Source organism: Mus pahari, chromosome 3 (genome assembly GCF_900095145.1).
Source record: "Mus pahari chromosome 3, PAHARI_EIJ_v1.1, whole genome shotgun sequence".
NCBI lineage: Eukaryota > Metazoa > Chordata > Mammalia > Rodentia > Muridae > Mus > Mus pahari.
Genome location: NC_034592.1, coordinates 163,301,250 through 163,319,784, shown reverse-complemented (window position 1 = coordinate 163,319,784; position 18,535 = coordinate 163,301,250). Strand labels below are relative to the sequence as shown.

General features: G+C 54.6%; 1 protein-coding gene across 2 annotated transcripts; it reads left to right on the top strand.

The window, feature by feature from the left end:
* The first annotated feature begins 886 nt into the window (after nt 1-886).
* Nucleotides 887-18,047, top strand: Chrna4 (cholinergic receptor nicotinic alpha 4 subunit). 2 transcript variants are annotated; one of them, XM_021192171.2, is made up of 6 exons: nt 887-1,138; nt 2,559-2,710; nt 6,002-6,046; nt 6,128-6,237; nt 10,745-12,119; nt 15,482-18,047. In XM_021192171.2, the coding sequence occupies exons 1-6, from the start codon at nt 1,057-1,059 to the stop codon at nt 15,605-15,607; spliced, it is 1,890 nt and encodes a 629-aa protein (XP_021047830.1). In that variant the 5' UTR covers nt 887-1,056; the 3' UTR covers nt 15,608-18,047. The 2 variants fall into 2 exon arrangements, with proteins under 2 accessions (XP_021047830.1, XP_029392410.1); XM_029536550.1 differs by lacking the exons at nt 887-1,138; nt 2,559-2,710; nt 6,002-6,046; nt 6,128-6,237 and adding an exon at nt 6,450-6,729.
* Nucleotides 18,048-18,535: the final 488 nt, after the last annotated feature.

Genomic DNA, 18,535 nt, shown 5'->3' with positions numbered 1-18,535 from the left:
CACTTCCCTCCCCTACCTCCCTCTCCCCCCCCCCCCCCCCGCCCCCTTTCCCCCCCCCCCCCCCCCCCCACCCCCCGCCGCACGCCACCCTAGGAACCAACGCACTTGAGCACCTTCTCCTTAGTGGCATCCCTCAGGACCATCCCTAGCACCCTGCGGCTTGTCTCCAAGCACCTCTCCTCTCTGGCCAGTAGCTCGCTGCCCACAGAGCTGGGGTAGGGAACTGCTTTCATGCTGACAGTTTACCGAGTAGGCAGGGGCAGAGAATCTGCACGCTTAAAAAGGACAAAGATGGACCTTGGTCCCGAGCTGGCCCTGCGAAGGTCTGGACACCAGGTTCTTCTCACTATAAAAGGGTGGTGCGGGGCCTGGGCGTCGCAGGATGATTCTTGGACTTGCGGTGCAGGAGGAGGGCGGAAGGCTGATGGGGAATGGGTTCTTTCCTCTCAGTGTTGGACTAAGGAAGGAGACTTGCTATTTCTAAACTGCAAACAGTCACGCCGAGGAGGGGTGAAGTGATGGAGTTAGCCAGTGCCGAACAGGGCGCCCTCCTGGCGCGCACAGTCCCTGAATGCGCACCCGCAGTCTTCACGCTGCCGGCAGGGTTAGGGCTGGAGACCGGGGTTGGGGGCTCATTTCCAAAAGGCGCCGAGATTACTGGAATGACCAGGGAGTCCCCAACCCCTCCCGGCATGTCGCGAGCCTCAGGAGGACAAGGAAACTTTACCCCCACAAGGGGCCGAGCACGGCCTCCACATACCCTCGGGGCCCGGTCCGCCCCCTCCTCCCGCTTTCTCCCTCCTCCCTTCAGTCCCTCCCCCCTCCTCCCCTCTCGCCGGCGGCTGGAGGCAGCAGGTCCGGGCGGGCGGGGCCGCGCCGCGGAGCCCACAACCTCGAGCTCCCGCCCCGCCGCCGCACCCCGCGGGACGAGCTGCGGAGCCCGGCTTGGGGACGAGCGGCCGCGACACGGGGCATGAAGTTGGGTGCGCGCGGGTCTCGGAGCGGAGGCGCGGCACAGCCGGGAGCCGCCCTCGTCTAGAGCCCGCTCTGTGAGCCATGGAGATCGGGGGCCCCGGGGCGCCGCCGCCGCTGCTGCTCCTGCCGCTACTGCTGCTCTTAGGGACCGGCCTCTTGCCTGGTAAGTTTCGAAACGGGCCTTTTTCTCCCGAGTCCTGGCACCTAGGACTCCGGGGCTAGGGGAAAGGAGGCCCGGGGTTGCGGAGCCAAGCCGCGGGTGCGCGCAACGGGATAGCCACAGAGACTCCTCCACCCACTACAGCTCCGATGTCCTGCGGTGCTAGCTGAGCCAGAGAGGAAGGAATCAGCTTCCAAGTGCTAGGAGAGGGGGTTTGAGTGAAGGCGTGGGGTAGGAGGTGGGGGAGGGTGGTCTGACTGCATTTCGAAGCTGGAACCAGAACCTCCAACTAGGATAGAGGTGGAGTCCACCTAGGAGGGAGGTTCCATCCAGCCAAATCTCGCCTTCAGAGCGCCCCCATGTCTGTCCCTGTTTTCGGGGATCTGCCCCTACCACTAGAGCTCCCTCCCTACCCTTTCTGCTCCCCCAGGCTTCCTCCACCTCTCTTCCTCTAAGCGGACACCCTTCACTCTAACCCGTGATGGGGCTTCCTGCAGTTATTTAATCCTGGCCTTCCCACTGAGCAGAGGGGCTATGCCTTACTGGTCGGCTCAAGACACCAGGAAGAATGAGGTTGAGGGGGGAGGAGGCTGTGGGGGGGACGACTCTAGGAGTCCCCTCCTGAGGAGTTCCCGTGTCTCTCAGGTGAGCAAGAGCCAGCAGACAGCAGAGGCTCCCCTCTTTCTTCCCAACCCCCTCTTTTGATGCATCAACCCAGCAAATGGAGGTAGGGAGGTCCCCTAGCCATGTGGGGGGCTGATGGAGCGGACACAGATGGGCTGCTGGCTGGTGGAATGAGGGGCCACCCTCATCATGAAGCAGTGTGGCGCTTATCCATGGAATCTTATATCCGTCTATGAACACAGGGTCCTGGCGGCCCCGAGGCTCTGCGTTCATTGTCAGGGTGTACACTAGAAGCCCAGGCAGCAGGACCACTCCTGTGGACCCTCAAGCTCCTGCAGCCGTGAGAAGTGGTGCCCAGTCCTCTTTCATTCATCCCCCCATCCTAGCTGCTCCATACACCTTCTGCCACCCAGCCCCTCCCCTCCCCAACCCTCTCTGTCCCTTTCCGTCCTTTGTCTCTGCCCGGTCACTGGAGATAGGGCACTTCCATCCAAAGTGATTGTCTGCAGGGGAGCTCTACGCAATTAATTCAGTGTTCACTATGTCAGTTGTCTTGTTTTCCTGGTGGAGTGCAGGAGGGCCTGATCCATTCATTCTTGGGGCCCTGGAAAGGCTTCCTTGAGGGGAGAGGTGGAGGTGCCGGGGAACAAGGCAACATGCCCTGGGGCCTGAGGTGGAAGGCGAGGTGGAAGAGAAGTCAGAAGGAAAGGCTGTGGTGGCATGGGGCCTGGTGTGGGGCTAGAGAGGCAGAGGTGGCCTCTGTGGTCACCTGTCCTTAAACCTTCTGCCTCCCCCACAGCTAGCAGCCACATCGAGACCCGGGCCCATGCGGAGGAGCGGCTCCTGAAGAGACTCTTCTCCGGCTACAACAAGTGGTCTCGGCCAGTAGCCAATATCTCAGATGTGGTCCTTGTCCGCTTTGGCTTGTCCATTGCCCAGCTCATTGATGTGGTACGTATGGGGATGGCCTGGCGTTACATAGGACGATGGGGTCACCCTGCAGGAGTTATCACACTGAAACTCCATGTGGCTGGGTTCAACCAACGTTGCCAGCAAAATGTCATCCTGAGCCTCAGCAGGTGCTCAGCACCAGGGAAGGGAGGTGCGCACTGGAGCTCTGGACCTGTTCATAGGAAAGCTGGTGGCCATGTTTCCTAAAGTACTCAGGGCACCTTTTGAAGTAAAGATCAGGAAAAGGCTTCTGCCAGTTCCCTCCTCAGCAGCTAGGCTGTGGCAGCTTTGGTTGTGGTGTCCTTTGAGTGGCCACTGTGGTACACTGCGGGGGCAGGCACACTGATCTCAGACTGATGCCAGAGGCCACCAAGTACAACCAGTGTGGAGAGTGGGCTTGGATGCGTAGCAGGCAGGGCCTGTGTATCTGCATGTGTTCATTTCCCTAGTGAAGGTCTGGGAAGACTTCTGGGAGGACATGTGTGAGCTAGGCAGTGGACTTCCTCCAAGGAATCCTGGAGCAAGCACAGGAAACAAGGTCCTGGCCCAGGGAAGTATACTGTAGGAAGCTGGTCTCATGTGAGGCTGAGTTGCTTTGTTAGGACCCAGCCTTTCCTGGCCAGGCTCAGCTGTTCCCTGTGGGGTGAGACCGGCCTTAGAGGAATCCAGCCATGGGTTAGTTCACACCCGTATTTCAGTGCCACCCAAGGTTCTGCCCTGTTCACACCCGTATTTCAGTGCCACCCAAGGTTCTGCCCTGTTCCTGTTGGACCTCAGCATGGGTTCTCTCCATGCTGAGAAGACATGGCCTTACCAGTGAGGGTAGTCCAAGTCCATCTGATTTAGTAAACTTGGGGTTTCCATACTGGGTTTTGCTGGGTTCAGGGACAGAGCCTGGATTGGAGGAGAGAGACCTGTCCCTGCAGAGACCTCAGTAAAAGCCTGCCCCACACCCTGCTACAAGGGGAAGTGTTGGCTCAAGGCTGGCACTGAACATGTTGGGTGATTCTCAGCCAGTACATGTGCTTTCCTGACGTGAGCTGAAAGCAACCATGCCATCTTTGACAGAGTCAGCTGCAGCCCAGGGCTTCAGGCTGATGGGATTAGTTGGCTGGACTCAGAGCCAGCTACTAAGATTTCATTCTCAGGAGGGCCCAGCGTTTGGTCCCCTGAGTGGTTCCTACAGTGTCTCTGGCTGGGGGACATCAAGGACAGTGCGGGATGTACAGGCCCCTCAACCTTGCTGAGGTTTGCAAACACAGTTACAAAGTAGTGTCTGGCAGAGGAGACTGTTGGCGGCAGCTCAAGGTTCTGGGGAGAACACCACCAGGTCTGCCTAAGGCAGTCAAGCTCAGTCTCATGCTCTCTGCCTCAGGAGACACTGAGACCCAAAGAACACCCAGCATCAAGATTTCTGTGAGAAACCTGGCTCCCAGGCCTAATCACTGCCCCTGATCTAGCTAAGGCCACACATGAATACATATACACATGCATATATGAACATATATACACATGCATATGAACACATATACACATGCTCCTGGGCCTGGTTTGAGGGTGTCCCAAAGTTTTACCCCACACCATGCCAGGCACCTTGGAAGTGCTGGTGGGCATTGTACATATTGGAGGTTTGTGGCTACATCTGTGTAGAAAGATCTACCTTGTATCTGGCCTGCTTCGCTTTCTTCCACTAAGGGCTGGGATCCAGGTGTCCCTTTGTGAGCTACCATATCTGCTACAGATGCCCTCTCTGAGGTCTGCATCCAGTAAACGCTTTGCTTGAATTCACACCCCAGCATCATCCGCGGAGAAGGCTACTGAATCCCCGGTGATTTCCTAACCCAATGCTGAGCCCTTGTGAAATATGTGCTCCATGGCTCTATGGCACGTCTGCAGCATCAAAGGCCCCCGAAGTGTGACGGCCACATGCAGCTGGAAGGGATATGCTAGGAAAGGAAGACCCAAGCGTGCCACAGTCAGATCTGTTCTGATGACCCCGGAGGCCTTATGGGATGAATCAGACAGTCTTCCGTTCATACCCAGCTTCCTTGGGTGTGGGTCAAGGTCATGCAGGGAAGAGGTTGCTGCAGACTAGCTCCTGCAGGGACGAGCCGGCTCATGCAGGCAGCATGGGAAGCAGCAGCCTATAGACTGTTTTGCATTCTGTCTTCTCTTCCAGGGAGGGGACTTGATCAGGCAACTGGGTAACCTTCCTAGGTTACTGTACTGGAGAGGACCCAGGCCTGAGGCTGGACATTCAGGGGGGTGCAGCCTGCCCACACATGCCAGCCTATTAGGACTTTTGTGGGGCAGGAGTTATTCTTGGCAGGGCACTTTCTTGCTGGATGTCTTGGGATCTCCTTGGTTAGGTCCTCTGAGAAGCCTGTTTGCCATGCTTAGGCTGATGAGGGAAAATGTTGGTCTAGATTGGTAAGTAAGCTGCCTAGAATGAGGTGCACACATCAGACCTTTGTGCTCTCTGGGACGGCTCAGTGCTGTTCCCTAGACTGTAGGCTTGAGTTTGTAGGCCCCTCCTGGGTACTGAGTGGCTAGAAGATATGGCTATGTCTGCCTTTCTGTCTCCACAGACCCCTGTGCCTGCACCAGGGCTTGTTCTCCACAAGGGTCCTGTCTGTTTTAGGAGCTGACTGCTCAGAACATGGGACTCTAACCTGCTGTTCCCCACCAAGAATGCAAGAGAGGAGCCCATTCCTATAGCACAGAAGGGAAATAAAGGCATAGGGAGGGTAGGTAGATTGGGGTAGTGATTGTAAGAAACCTAGATCTCCTCCACCAGATTGATTGTCACATAGTGACCTTGAGGTGAAACTACCAGAATCATCCCAGGATATCCACCTCGGCTCTGGGAGGTGGGTAGTTTTGTCAAGACCTCCGAGCCAGTGGCTTTGACAGCAGCACACGGGTTTCATCCGCAGAGGGAGAGGAAGGGAGCAATGTGGGTGGAAAAGGCTGTCAGTTTTCTGGAAAGAAGACTCAGTCTACAGAGCCTGGAGCCCATTTGGAGCTGAGCTTATCCTACATGTCTTTCTGGAAAGGTTCCAGGGTCCTCGTCTCCTATCCCTAGCTCCCCTTAGTCTGCCATCCGCAGCGGTGGCAGCCTCAGCAGTGGCATTACCTACAGGGCTAAAGCACTCCCTCCCTCCCTCCCTCCCTCCCTCCCTTCTTGAAGTTTAGCGCGGCTTACCCAGCTAGCCGTGGATAAGTAGATCTAGGTTGGAACGTATCTGTTACTGAGGGGGGCCTCAAGCTTCTTTCTTACTTGTGCCCTAGGATGAGAAGAACCAGATGATGACTACCAACGTGTGGGTCAAGCAGGTAAGTGTGGGGGGGGGGGCATCTCCACCTCTGCCCTCTGCCCTGTATCTCCCTCACACATGGCTCTCCACTCCCACCCAGGAGTGGCATGACTACAAACTGCGCTGGGACCCCGGTGACTACGAGAATGTCACCTCCATCCGCATCCCCTCTGAACTCATCTGGAGGCCTGACATCGTCCTCTACAACAAGTAAGCCCTGTGGGCCCCGTCAGGTGAGGTCAGGCCCCACCCAGCAAGGAAGCTGCTAGGAACAAAGAGGGACAAATGGAGATGAAGCCCAATGGGCTGTGTGTGGGGGACCTGGGGATTCCCGCTCTGAGGTCTGGAGGAGTTTTAGCTCTGCTGTTCTCCTAAGGGCAGAGAATGGATTGGACATCCTCCTCTGGCAGTGACTGCAGGTCCCATCTCAGGCAGGTATCCTTAACCCCTGCCACGCACAAGTCACAGTTTGGTTGCCCAGTAAGGCAGGGGACTCTGGGAGTAGGTAAAGGAGCAAGAGAAGTGGCTGCTCCACAAAGCTTCGCCTCTGCTCTTCTTGGGCCTGCCTTCACGCTGTATCCAACACTGGGCATTGAGCCAGTGGATAAACCTGGTTCTCAAGATCGGCTCACACCCTGTCTCGGCCCCTGGAAGCTGAAGTCCACGTGGAGACAAACCCAGTTAGTGGTGACAAGACAGGAGGTAGGCATCTTCACACTTGTCTTTCTGGGGGACCTGGGCTAGGAGCAGCTGGCTTTCGGAGCTGAGTAGGTGATGTTCTATTCCCTCAGGGTCTGGGTGGGCAGCAGCTTCCACAGTGCTTACAGACAAAGCAAACAGAAGCTCTTCTACCCCCTAGCCCCAGCCATCTGCCAACAGCCCCCTCTAGGCCCTGGGGTGCCTGTCTGACCTACAAATGCTCCCGTTTGATTAAGAATGACTGAGATCCTCTTCCTCTTTAATTGAGCGCAGAGTACTGGGCACACCCTTGGCGTGTAGAATGAGCTGAGGGTGGTTTTCCAGAATATGTTATGGATGGACTTAAGAATGAGCATATGCCAGGGGATGACAAAGTCTACAGTTCCTGCTCTTCCCTCAAAATGGCTCTCTGTCTTCTGCAGCAGCAATCCAGCTGAACCTTGAACCCTGGAAAGTTTCTAGCTAGTGCTTCTTCCACACTCGAACCCTGGGACCAAGGACTGAATCTACTCTGGGCAGCCCATTGGACCCATGACGAGGAAGGATGTATATTTCTTGAGTGGTATTTGTTAGGCAGAGGAGTATCAAGCCCAGCACTAAGCTCCTGAGGACAGGCACTCAGAAGACCTCACCCATCTGAGGTCACCTTTTTAATCTCTCGGACGTGCTAGGATACTGTGAAAGGGGCAGACCCCCCACCCCTCCTTTTTAGTGGGGCTGGGAATGAGCACTTGCGGTCTCTCTGAGCAGGACTTGGAGCTGGTGAGGGTTGATAGGACTCTGGTGCCAGCAGGGAGGAAGGCCATTTCCAGCAGTAATCAGCAGCTGCTAGCCAGATGGCTGGTCCCAGTGCCGGACACGGGAGTCTCCACTGTTGTGTTGACTTGGGGCTCCCTCTCCTGGAAGCCCAGAAGCTCTCCAGCCCTGGTACAGGGCAAACAGAGGGTCTCACACTTGCCTCTGGAATGCAGCCTCATGAGATGAGGCCTCTTAGGGGAAGATAGGATCTGGGACCCACCCTCCCCTAACTACTGGCTAGCTCATTGAATCCACTAACTCACACTGATGGCTCTAGGACCCAAATGCCTGTGCTCCCTCTGTTTTCCTGGGGACTCTAAAGTGCAGAACCGGAAACTGAGGACCCATCATCCTTGCCCCACATCAGCAACCTTGGCAGAGAAATGCTGACAGCCCACTCAAGGAATTTGCTATCCTGGTGCATGGCTGGGCTGCTAGTGGTTCCTGGGACTGCAATGTCCTTTGAGCACCTTACCCTTGGCACTATGAGAAGAAAAAGCAGCCAGAGTGATGAGCCCTGTAGACTCTACTGTCACCTTCTCCATAACTGAGGCTTTGTGGCAGTGTCATGTGGAAGCAGGGCTGGAATCTGAAGGAGATGGGCTGCATTGCTACCCTCAAAGAACTCCGTCCTCTGAGAGTGTGCACTCAGGATGTGTCTGCAAACACAAGCCCAGAAGCATTCCCAGAGGGAAGTGTAAACTCAGGTTCTAGAAAACTCATAAGGGGAACCCAGCCAGGCTAGGCAGGGCAGGGAGAGCAGTTGTACCAACCCCAATTGTGACTAGTACCGGTGAAGGCAGATGGAACCACAGTAGCCTGAGTTGTGGCTGCTGAGTCCCCAGTGTGTCTCAGGAGTGGGAAATCTAGACTCAGCAACCCAGGCTGCAGATGGGAGCCTGAGCTGTGGCTGCTGAGTCCCCAGTGTTGTCTCAGGGGTGGGAAATCTAGACTCAGCAACCCAGGCTGCGGATGGGAGCTACGGATTCAAGTGAGCCCTGAGGGCCCCCTGTCTGCCAACCGGTTGCCTGTCCTCCAGGATATTTACAACGCAGAGGATCCACTCACTGACAGTAGGAGAATTTAAATTTGTGCCTGGAGTGTTTGGGCTTTGATTTTTGGAGAGATGGGACTGAGAGAAGGAAACGAAACCAAGCCTGATTCCACACGGCCTGAAATGTGCCGCAAGATCCACCCCCGTGTACCCGGAGGGAACCTCTGCTTCTGTGGAAGCCAGGCTGTGCTCTGTGCAACGTGCAGCCAGGAGCCCTATTGGGGTGCACTTAGAGAGCAGTGTTTCCAGCTTCTTCTGTATGCGGCACTGCTACACAGGAGAAGATTGGTGGCATTGACTCAGGATGCGTTCATGTGCAGGAGGGTCCAGGGTTGGCTGAGACCATGAGAGGCTCAGGTCTTCTGGACTTGGGAATGGTGTTGTAGGATTTTGGCTAGCATAGGAAGGGCCACTAAGATTCCCAGGAGGCCACCGTGGGCCCTGGTCTAGACCTGAGAAGCTGGTCAGGAGAGCAGGGCCAGTTAGCTGATGAAATTTCAGGTATCTGGATCCTTCTGCCTAAGAACCTTGAAGGACACTAGCCAACGAGCCGGGCCTGTGAATGGAGGTGGGAGAAGTAATGGACAGAGGGGTCTGGGCAGCAGGGTAAACAGAAGGTTCTAGAGCCCGTGGCTCCAAGCTACACTGTCTTATGAGTGTCGAGACCAAAGGGATGCGTGCTAGTGCCATTGCTGAGGGATTTAATCAGGCTTGAGAGAACTCGTTAGCTATAAATCGAGGTTTCCCGTCAGCGTTTCTGAGCTGAAACTGGCAGTGTTTGCCCAAGCGCGTTAGTGCATTGCTCTCTCATGGTCTGTGAATGCTAATCTAGGACCGGAGTGATCAGCCCGGGCCTGTGAGGAAGCCGAGACCTAGAGAGTTGCATTGCGGCCCAGGTCAGGTTTCACAGGGGAAATAGAGTAGAGGCTGGGCTCTGAAGATCAGTTCTGGGGAGGGTTGTGGAGGCGAGCAGGGCGAGGAAGGCTTCATGAGAGCTGCTTACCAGTACACATTCCAGTAATGTGAAAACGGGGCGTAGCATCACCATTCGTGAAGCTCAGGGGTCAAGGCTGGAACTCTGCCTGAGAGGAGGGGCCTGAAGGACACACACTCCCCAAGGCAGAGAGAGAGGCCAGAAGCCAACAATCGACACTGGCAGCTGGATTAGACATCTGGAGTCCACATCCAGCCCGTGCTATGACCTGTAGGGAGGCAGCCTCCAAATTCTTGGTGCCAGTGGAAAGGAAGACACCTTCTCAGGCTCTAGTTGCAGAAGGTCAGGGTTGATCCATCCTGAGTGTGGGCTCAGTCCAGGGGTATTTGTCCTGGGAGGCACTGTGGGTACCTATGCATGGCTGTTTCCATTCCTGGGATCTTCTGTATGGATAAGATGGGCAGAGAGGCCAATTGGCTTCCAGCAAGATGATCAGCAACCAGGACCCGACGAGCAGCTGCTTTCTACGAGATCCTTTTCATGGGTGATGGGGAAGAAATCTGGCTGGTCTCACCCCCTCTGCTCCTGGGCCCAGCAGGCACCTATTTCTCCTGGATCAGGCCTCTGGGCCCTCTTGTCCCGCCACTGTGGACACATACTCTCCATATTCAGTGAGTTTGCTATGGTCCTGCAGGGATTTCCGGGATATCCATAGCACACTACAGGGGCCAGTTGTCAGCTCCTAAACTGAAGAAGACAGGCACCAGCCCTCCCCTCAGTACGTGAGACGCTCAGGTGGGAACCAAGGGAAGGCAAAGGGAAATTCCCATGGTGCCTCCATAAGCAGAGGTGATCCGGGCCCCTCTGAATGGAGGTACCAATGCAAATCCATGGAGGCAGTGGGTGCTCGGGAGAAGCCAGTGGTTTGGTCCCACCCTACACCCTCACGATAGCAATGAATAAGAAGCTGTAACACTAACTCTGCTCACTGCGGGCACCATTCATCCTCATCTTCTCCGAACCACATGTCACCTTGACTCAAGGGTGAGAAACTGAAGCTCACAGGTGAGTGACGGCCCAGTCCACATGGACCACCACCACACACAGTCCTGCACTCTGCGTGTGGCTGGTGGAGCTGTCAGTCAGGCTGAGAGGCTTTCTCCGCAGTCATGTTCATGGGTGTGGTGTATGGAGGGGCGGACCTCATTGCTCTTTCTCTCACTTCCTGCCAGCGCGGACGGGGACTTTGCAGTCACCCACCTGACCAAAGCCCACTTGTTCTATGATGGGCGTGTGCAGTGGACACCCCCGGCCATCTATAAGAGCTCTTGCAGCATCGACGTCACCTTCTTCCCCTTCGACCAGCAGAACTGTACCATGAAGTTTGGGTCCTGGACCTACGACAAGGCCAAGATTGACCTGGTGAGCATGCACAGCCGTGTGGACCAACTGGACTTCTGGGAAAGTGGCGAGTGGGTCATTGTGGATGCCGTGGGCACCTATAACACCAGGAAGTATGAATGCTGTGCCGAGATCTATCCTGACATCACCTACGCCTTCATCATCCGCCGGCTGCCGCTGTTCTACACCATCAACCTTATCATCCCGTGCCTGCTCATCTCCTGTCTCACCGTGCTGGTCTTCTATCTGCCCTCGGAGTGCGGTGAGAAGGTCACACTGTGCATCTCAGTGCTGCTCTCCCTCACCGTCTTCCTGCTGCTTATCACCGAGATCATCCCGTCCACCTCGTTGGTCATCCCGCTCATTGGCGAGTACCTGCTCTTCACCATGATCTTCGTCACCCTCTCCATCGTCATCACGGTCTTCGTGCTCAATGTACACCACCGCTCACCACGCACGCATACCATGCCTGCCTGGGTGCGCAGAGTCTTCCTGGACATCGTGCCCCGCCTTCTCTTCATGAAGCGCCCATCTGTGGTCAAAGACAACTGTCGGAGACTTATCGAGTCTATGCACAAGATGGCCAATGCCCCTCGTTTCTGGCCAGAACCTGAGAGCGAGCCAGGCATCTTGAGTGACATCTGCAACCAAGGCCTGTCATCTGCCCCACCTTTCTGCAACCCCATGGACACAGCAGTCGAGACCCAGCCTACATGCAAGTCCCCCTCCCACAAGGTCTCCGACTTGAAGACGTCAGAGGCTGAGAAGGCCAGTCCCTGTCCATCACCTGGCTCCTGTCACCCACCCAATAGCAGTGGGGCCCCAGTGCTCATCAAAGCCAGGTCCCTGAGCGTCCAGCACGTGTCCAGCTCCCAGGAAGCAGCGGAGGGCGGCATCCGCTGCCGGTCTCGGAGTATCCAGTACTGTGTTTCCCAAGATGGAGCTACCTCCCTGGCTGACAGCAAGTCCACCGGCTCCCCAGCCTCCCTGAAGACCCGTCCATCCCAGCTTCCCGTTTCAGAGCAGGCCTCTCCATGCAAATGTACATGCAAGGAACCATCTCCTGTGTCCCCCATCACTGTGCTCAAGGCCGGAGGCACCAAAGCACCTCCCCAACACCTGCCCCTGTCACCAGCCCTGACACGGGCAGTAGAAGGCGTCCAGTACATTGCAGACCACCTCAAGGCAGAAGACACAGACTTCTCGGTAAGTCTGTGCATGGGAATCGCCCCTGACCCCGATGGGACCAGATGTCTTGTGTTTCCCCACACAGGATCCAGAAACCAAGGCCCCAGACAAGCTGCACACATTGAGGGTGCATAGTGTCGTCTCTGCCTAGCATGCTTTACAGGTCCCTAGGCCATGCTGGGGTTAACATGGCACAGTATAGCTGGTGGACAGTAAGCTGAGATGCTGCCCCTTCATCCAGGTTTCCCAAGCAGCAGGTCGAGAAACTGTTTCTAGCACTATGATTCTAACACCTGCAAGGTCTTCCTTTGAAGTGTTCAGGCTGTTAACTGGCTGGCTACCCATGCCTGGGTGACAGGCAAGGTCCCATGTTGGCCTTCCTCAAAATGTAGTGGGGCTGCTGCTTCTGATGTTGCTGCTGCTGCTGGCCTGTAACCCCAAGAACAGCTTTCCTCTGGGCTTCCACCTGGTGAAGTGTGGTCCTTTGAACCCTAGAAAGGTTGAGAGAGTATAGGAAAGGGAGTGGAGCTGCCAGAAGCTGTGCCCTCCGCACCCTTCCCCCTGTCATCGTTCCTTTTGAAGGGTTGTAGGGTGCGGACATAATGCTGCCCCACTGCGAGGCTCTCGGGAACCTGGAGACAGAACGCAGGTGCTTAGCCAGTCTACCTGCATTTGTTCTTCATGCTTCAAGCTTTGACTCGACAGAGGCCTGAAAAAGAATGCCCACGTTTCCCTGTATCTCCTGCACTTTTCCCAGATCACAGCTCTGGTAAACAGCTAGGCCGGGCAGCAGTTCCAGCTCTGTCTGACCATCTTCTCTTTCACATTTGTCTGGTTGTCACAGTAAGGGTCTCCAGGACTGGGGTCTGGGATCAGATGACGCTGAGTGCAGGTCTCCTGATGCTAGGCAGGCTGCTTGCTGAATCTGTGTCTGTCTGTGACGGGGCACGGATTGGGGTGTAGAATCAGAGTCTTAGAGAGAGGTCAGATGAAGAAGGCATTAGGAGAAGCCCTACCCTGGCCTACCTTTGTCTCTGTTGTGCCAACTGAAATGTCTGTGGCATCTTTACATTGACTTTGCCCGGGCCTGGCATTTGTCATTGTCCCTCCTGATACCTTGGCTTTGCTGGCTTCTGCTCATCTTCCTACCCAACCTGAGGTTTGCCTGTTGTCTACTTCCAGACATTACTGGCTTGTCTCCTAGAGCTGCTAAGCCCTGCAAAGAAAGGAGGCTGATGCCCCCATATCCCAGGAGTGGGTCTCGGCTCCCAGAGTCACCCCATTGAGTCCCTGAAGCTTGTGAAGCCATTCTGGGGGGAGGGTGTCTCTGGAACATTCTGGACCCCAGAGACATGTCTGCAGAGAAATTTTGGTTCTGGGGCTGTCTTGCTGCAGCTCTGGGGTGGAGGGAGAGCTCCAGGCACTGGAGTGAGGCTACTGAGGGAGGATGAATATGACAAGTTTCACTGAAATCCTTCTGAAACCAGTGCATCTGCAGCATAGGTCCCATGGCTGGGGCTTGTGACCTCTTCCATCTCTGCTGGCCTGCTGCAGTCGCCTGACCTGGCTCTGGCCCTGGGAAGCTCTCTGACTTAATAGGGACAGGACATCAGGGCTTTAGTCCATGGCTGTGGTGTTTCATCTTCGAAGTCTTGGTCCCAGGTACAGGGAAAGGAAGAGGAACACCTAACAGCCATTTGCTCTGAGGAGCCCTTGAGGGGCTTTTTATTTAGCAGAGATGTATTCATCCTGAAGTTTTCTAAGTGGACATGGCTACTTGCTTTTGACTTAAACCAACAGGACACCTATGATTCCTTTGAAAACTCAGGGTAGAAGCCCTTGCAACTAGGGCAGCCCAGACCAAGTGTTTCTCTGCTGGGTTGAGTTCTATTTACCACATCTTACTCCCTGCTGCTCACATATATGCACAGACTGGCTCAGGAACCCCCTCACGCCCTGTCCCCGGTGCAGCTCTGATCAAGCTTGGGGTAATTACAGGCCCTTCTAGACAAATGATGTGCTCACAGGACAGTGACAAGGAAAAAGCAACAGTGTGTGACAGCCACCCTACCTGATGTACAAGGGCAGATCTGCATACAGACTCGGCCTCCAACACATTGCTAATTCTCAGGCCTGGTCAGACCTGGGCATCGGTCTCCCTCCCGAGTCTTTGCTTCTAAGACCTGTTTAAGGAAATAGCTACTTTGCATTAGGAAGAAGCTAGATTCCACACACTGTGGAATCCAGAAGAGTCTGTGGAAGGAGCCAGTAGTCATTTGGACTTCATCGTCACCATGTGTTATATAGCACGGTCCAATGAGGATTGACTGGGTAGTCACAAACGGTGGACATATATACCATTCCTTTGTGTTCTCCTTGCCACCATTCACCCTGTCTGTGACCCTCCTCCCTTCGCAGAACAACATCTCCTGGCACCACGGCCTCCCCACCAGTGCCTGCTCAGGCTGGCTGTGCTTCCCATGTAAGAAGTAGGTGTGCATAGTCACACGCAGGCCAGGGGGCAGTTGTGCACTTAGCCCTTGCTTTCGGGATGGCCTTAGTGATCAATCCGTTACCCAGCATGTCCTGGCTCTTACCCTCTGGGTTAGGACACATGGCTGACATCTTTCTGAGATCCACTTTTTCTTAATTTGATTTTATGCTATGTGTATGGGTGTTTTGAATACATGTATGTCTGTGCACCACATGCATGCCTGCTGCCAGCAGAAGCCAGAGAGTGTGTCAAATCCCTTGAAAAAGGAATTATGGATGGTTGTGTCCACCATGTGGGAGTTAGAAATTGAACCCAGGATCTCTTGAAGAGCAGCCAGTGCTCTTAACCACTGAGCCATCTCTCCAGACCCTGGGATCCACTTCTGACATCTGCACTGTGAGAAGGTAGACTCGGCCTCTGTGCTGCTACCAGCTTTAGAAAACATAAGACATACTTCATCCTGAAGTCATGGGCCCTTTGTCTGTCCAAAGTAGGCCCGATGAGCTACATTTTGAGCTTAGACAGCCTGCCAAGCAGGTAAGACCAGCTAGTGTACCGCATGATCCACAAGCCTTCTGTGGCAGTGTGGACTACCAGAAAGCACTCAAATGTGTCTGGATTCAAAGACCCTACACACACATGCAGCCTCAGATATGGGTTCTATAGATGCCCAGTCCACCTCATGTGGTACCTCCCTCTGTTCTACCCAGCAGCAGCCTTTCTGACCCTGCAGATCCTCTGGCCATGCTCTATCTCACCACATCAGTGTACAGATATGTATCTGATGGTAAATACAGAAACTGTGGCTAATAGTGCCAGGTTCCAGAAGATTCTCTGGTTGCCCATGGTATCTGAGAGCTAGAATGACCCATGTCTGTGTTTGCAGGTGAAGGAGGACTGGAAATACGTGGCCATGGTCATTGACCGAATCTTCCTCTGGATGTTCATCATTGTCTGCCTTCTGGGCACTGTGGGACTCTTCCTGCCTCCGTGGTTGGCTGGTATGATCTAGGGAATAGTGGCACCTAGCTCCCAGGTCTCTGTAGGGCCATGCGACTTGTCAGTCACCCACATCTTCCAAACCAGCCATGAGACACCTAGGAGAGAGAGATGCTGCCCTGGTTGACCCTGGTTCTAGTCAGGCCACAGGCCTGGTTGGAGCTAGTTGAGGGCTGATATAGTTGCAGGCTGAGTTCCCCCATTAAAGTTTCTCCAGAGCAAGTGACAGTCACTCCCTAGCTTACAGACAGCACACACCCATCTGTGTCACAGAGAATGATCCAGTGTTGATCTCAGTTATCCTTTGAGGCCACGAAAATTCATCCCCCTTCAGGAACCAGAGCCCCTCATGCTGTGGGATTCCTAAGACCCAGGAAATTCCCATGGTGCTCTGCTGTCCACACCCTGTCCCTCCCCATAATGTGGTTCCCTCAACCCTCCAGGCTGGGCTGCTCTCTGACTCAAAGGTGTCAGGTGTGAGCCCAGGCAGGTTTTTATTTTGTTTAGGTTGGAGCGAATTGGTAAGAAACAGAGCAGTGAGATATGTGGGTGGGTTCACTCACAGGTGAATGAGTGCAGGACCTCACAGGAAGAGTGAGGCACCACAGGACTCCCGCTTCCATCTCAGGGTCACAGGGCTCTATCATGAGCATTTCCTAGGGTCCAGAAACCCCCAGGAGGGCAAGGGCATCGAGAGTCTCAGGGTTGTGATGGAGCCAAATCATATCCAGGACCTGGGCCGTTCATCCCCTCAAGGATCTTCCTTGATATCCCTGTATGTTTCTGCCTCTCTGAGATTAGAAGACTGAAAGTAAGACTTCTCATCACGGTCCTGTGGTGTGGCCACATCTCTCTAGACCAGCAGGAGTGGTGGGAAGCTCCTTCAGTGTGGTGGAATAGGGTGAGCTACCAAGAGACTTCTAAGCAAAACAGGCTCCGTGACTCATTGTTTGAGGGCCATCGACCAAGTGTTAGAGGTGCCTCACCCAGTCTGCCGTGCACTTAGGTTGTAGGGAAGACCTGAGAGGCTCCTCTTCCCCTTCCCAAGACGGCACCAGGCAACCTGGAGAATCCACAGTGGTGGGATGGGAGAAAGAACATGCTGTGCACACCTCTATGAGATTCCACTGAGTGAAGCCCAGAACATGGGAGACACGCAAGAAATCGCCCTGTGTCGTGGTCCCAATTGCCCCTCCGCTGTCCCCACCAGCAAGGTGGGTTCTGCAGAGCTGGGCCCTGCACCCTCAGCCAAGTTGTTCTAGGCCCTGAAGCTGCGGCGCCTATTTGGATAGTCCTGGGGACTGCAGAATGATAGAAGAACTTAATGAACACACCAAGCCTCCAGTAGGTACGGCTGCCACCTCTGTGGTATGACTTGCCCATCCCAGCTGAATGAGGATGTCAGGAAGGAGGTATGCCGAAGGGCCAGCATTGCCTTTACCTGACTACCTACAGGCAAATCCACCTTTAAACACAGAGCTGCTGGGCATCCAGGGTGCTGGTGGGAAAGGAACTCCACGATGGGAGCCCTGGGCCATTCCTATGAACAGGACAGGGATGTAGAGGCCTGGTCCCGAACTCTGGATGTTGTTCCAGGTCTTCCCTAGAGTCCTAAGGGCATTGAGGATCCCGTCTGCCATGTTTCCATCTGCCCTCCACTGACTGACTAGATCACTAGCCCCTATATTGGAACTGTCAGGATGCTGCAAGAAGACCCTGGTGGGGAAATTTGTGCCAGAATCTGGGGGCCAAGGGGAACACAAGCCCCAGTGATGAAGGTAGCAGATAGCACCAGACAGATGTGTGTTCTACCCTCATGGTGCATACGTGGCTCCAACCACAAGAAATGCAGACAGCATTTCAGAGATCAGGGCAAGGCCATAGTGACATGGAACAGGACTGCTGTGCTGTTCTCTTCAGGGTTAGGAAAACTGAACTGCTGGGATGCCCCTGACAGGATATTTCCTCCCCCGCCCCCCCCCCCCGCAATCCCTCCCACAAGCCAGAAAAGGAAAATAAAACACCATGTTCTCCCCATTCCCACTCAGCCAGCCTTTTGTCTGCCTGCTTCCAGTGTTGATATAGGTTCAAGATGAAGTTCAACTAGGGCAGAATGCTTGATTTAAGGCTTTTGAACCTGTGAACTTTAAAGAACTGAGACTGTGTGGCCCCAGCCCCTCTGATATGTAGACATTATCCCCCCAAAGCTCCCAGTCCTCCCATTCTACCCTGTTCCATTAGACAGCATCAACTCAAATGTGAGTCTTGGAGACCAGTTCAGCTAGCCATCATATGTCTGGGATCCCATATTGGACTCTGCGATGTCTGGCTTCTTTCGCTTGTGTGGCCAAGGCTCATCTGCGGTGTTGTGTGCGATAGACTCATTGCTGTTGTGTGCTTGTTGGTTCTTAGTTGTTTCTGTCTGAATAAACTGAGTCGTGGTGTCTCCCCCATCAGTGTGTCGCCCTGTCTTCATTTCCAGGTGTCAGTAAAGGTGCTGCTGAGTACCTGTGTTCATGTGCTGCCATTTCTCTTTGTGTTAATAATGTTTCTTCGCTTTCTGTATGCTACGATGTCTTGACATGTTGGGGGCCTATCAGACTGAAGACTGCTGTCTCCACAGCTGGCCAATCTCTAGAACTCAGCTTGCTCTGAGCCTACCTACCTTCATGGCTGATGGGCCATGTACAATATTCCTTACAAAACTTACACCAGAGCCAGCCACAATACAACTAGAGGCTGTTTTGTAGCCCAGAGCCTGAGGAAGTGTCCAGAATATCACAGGATATTTCCTCTATGCGCTCTGAGCCCCTCACAGAAACCCCCATGAAGGTGGGGCCACCTCATTCCCTCACATACCTTCTACCTACTGTTGGACCTGGTATCCCCCTACTCCTGGCATGACATGTCCTTGGTAATTGCAACTGACACCCATCCGGTA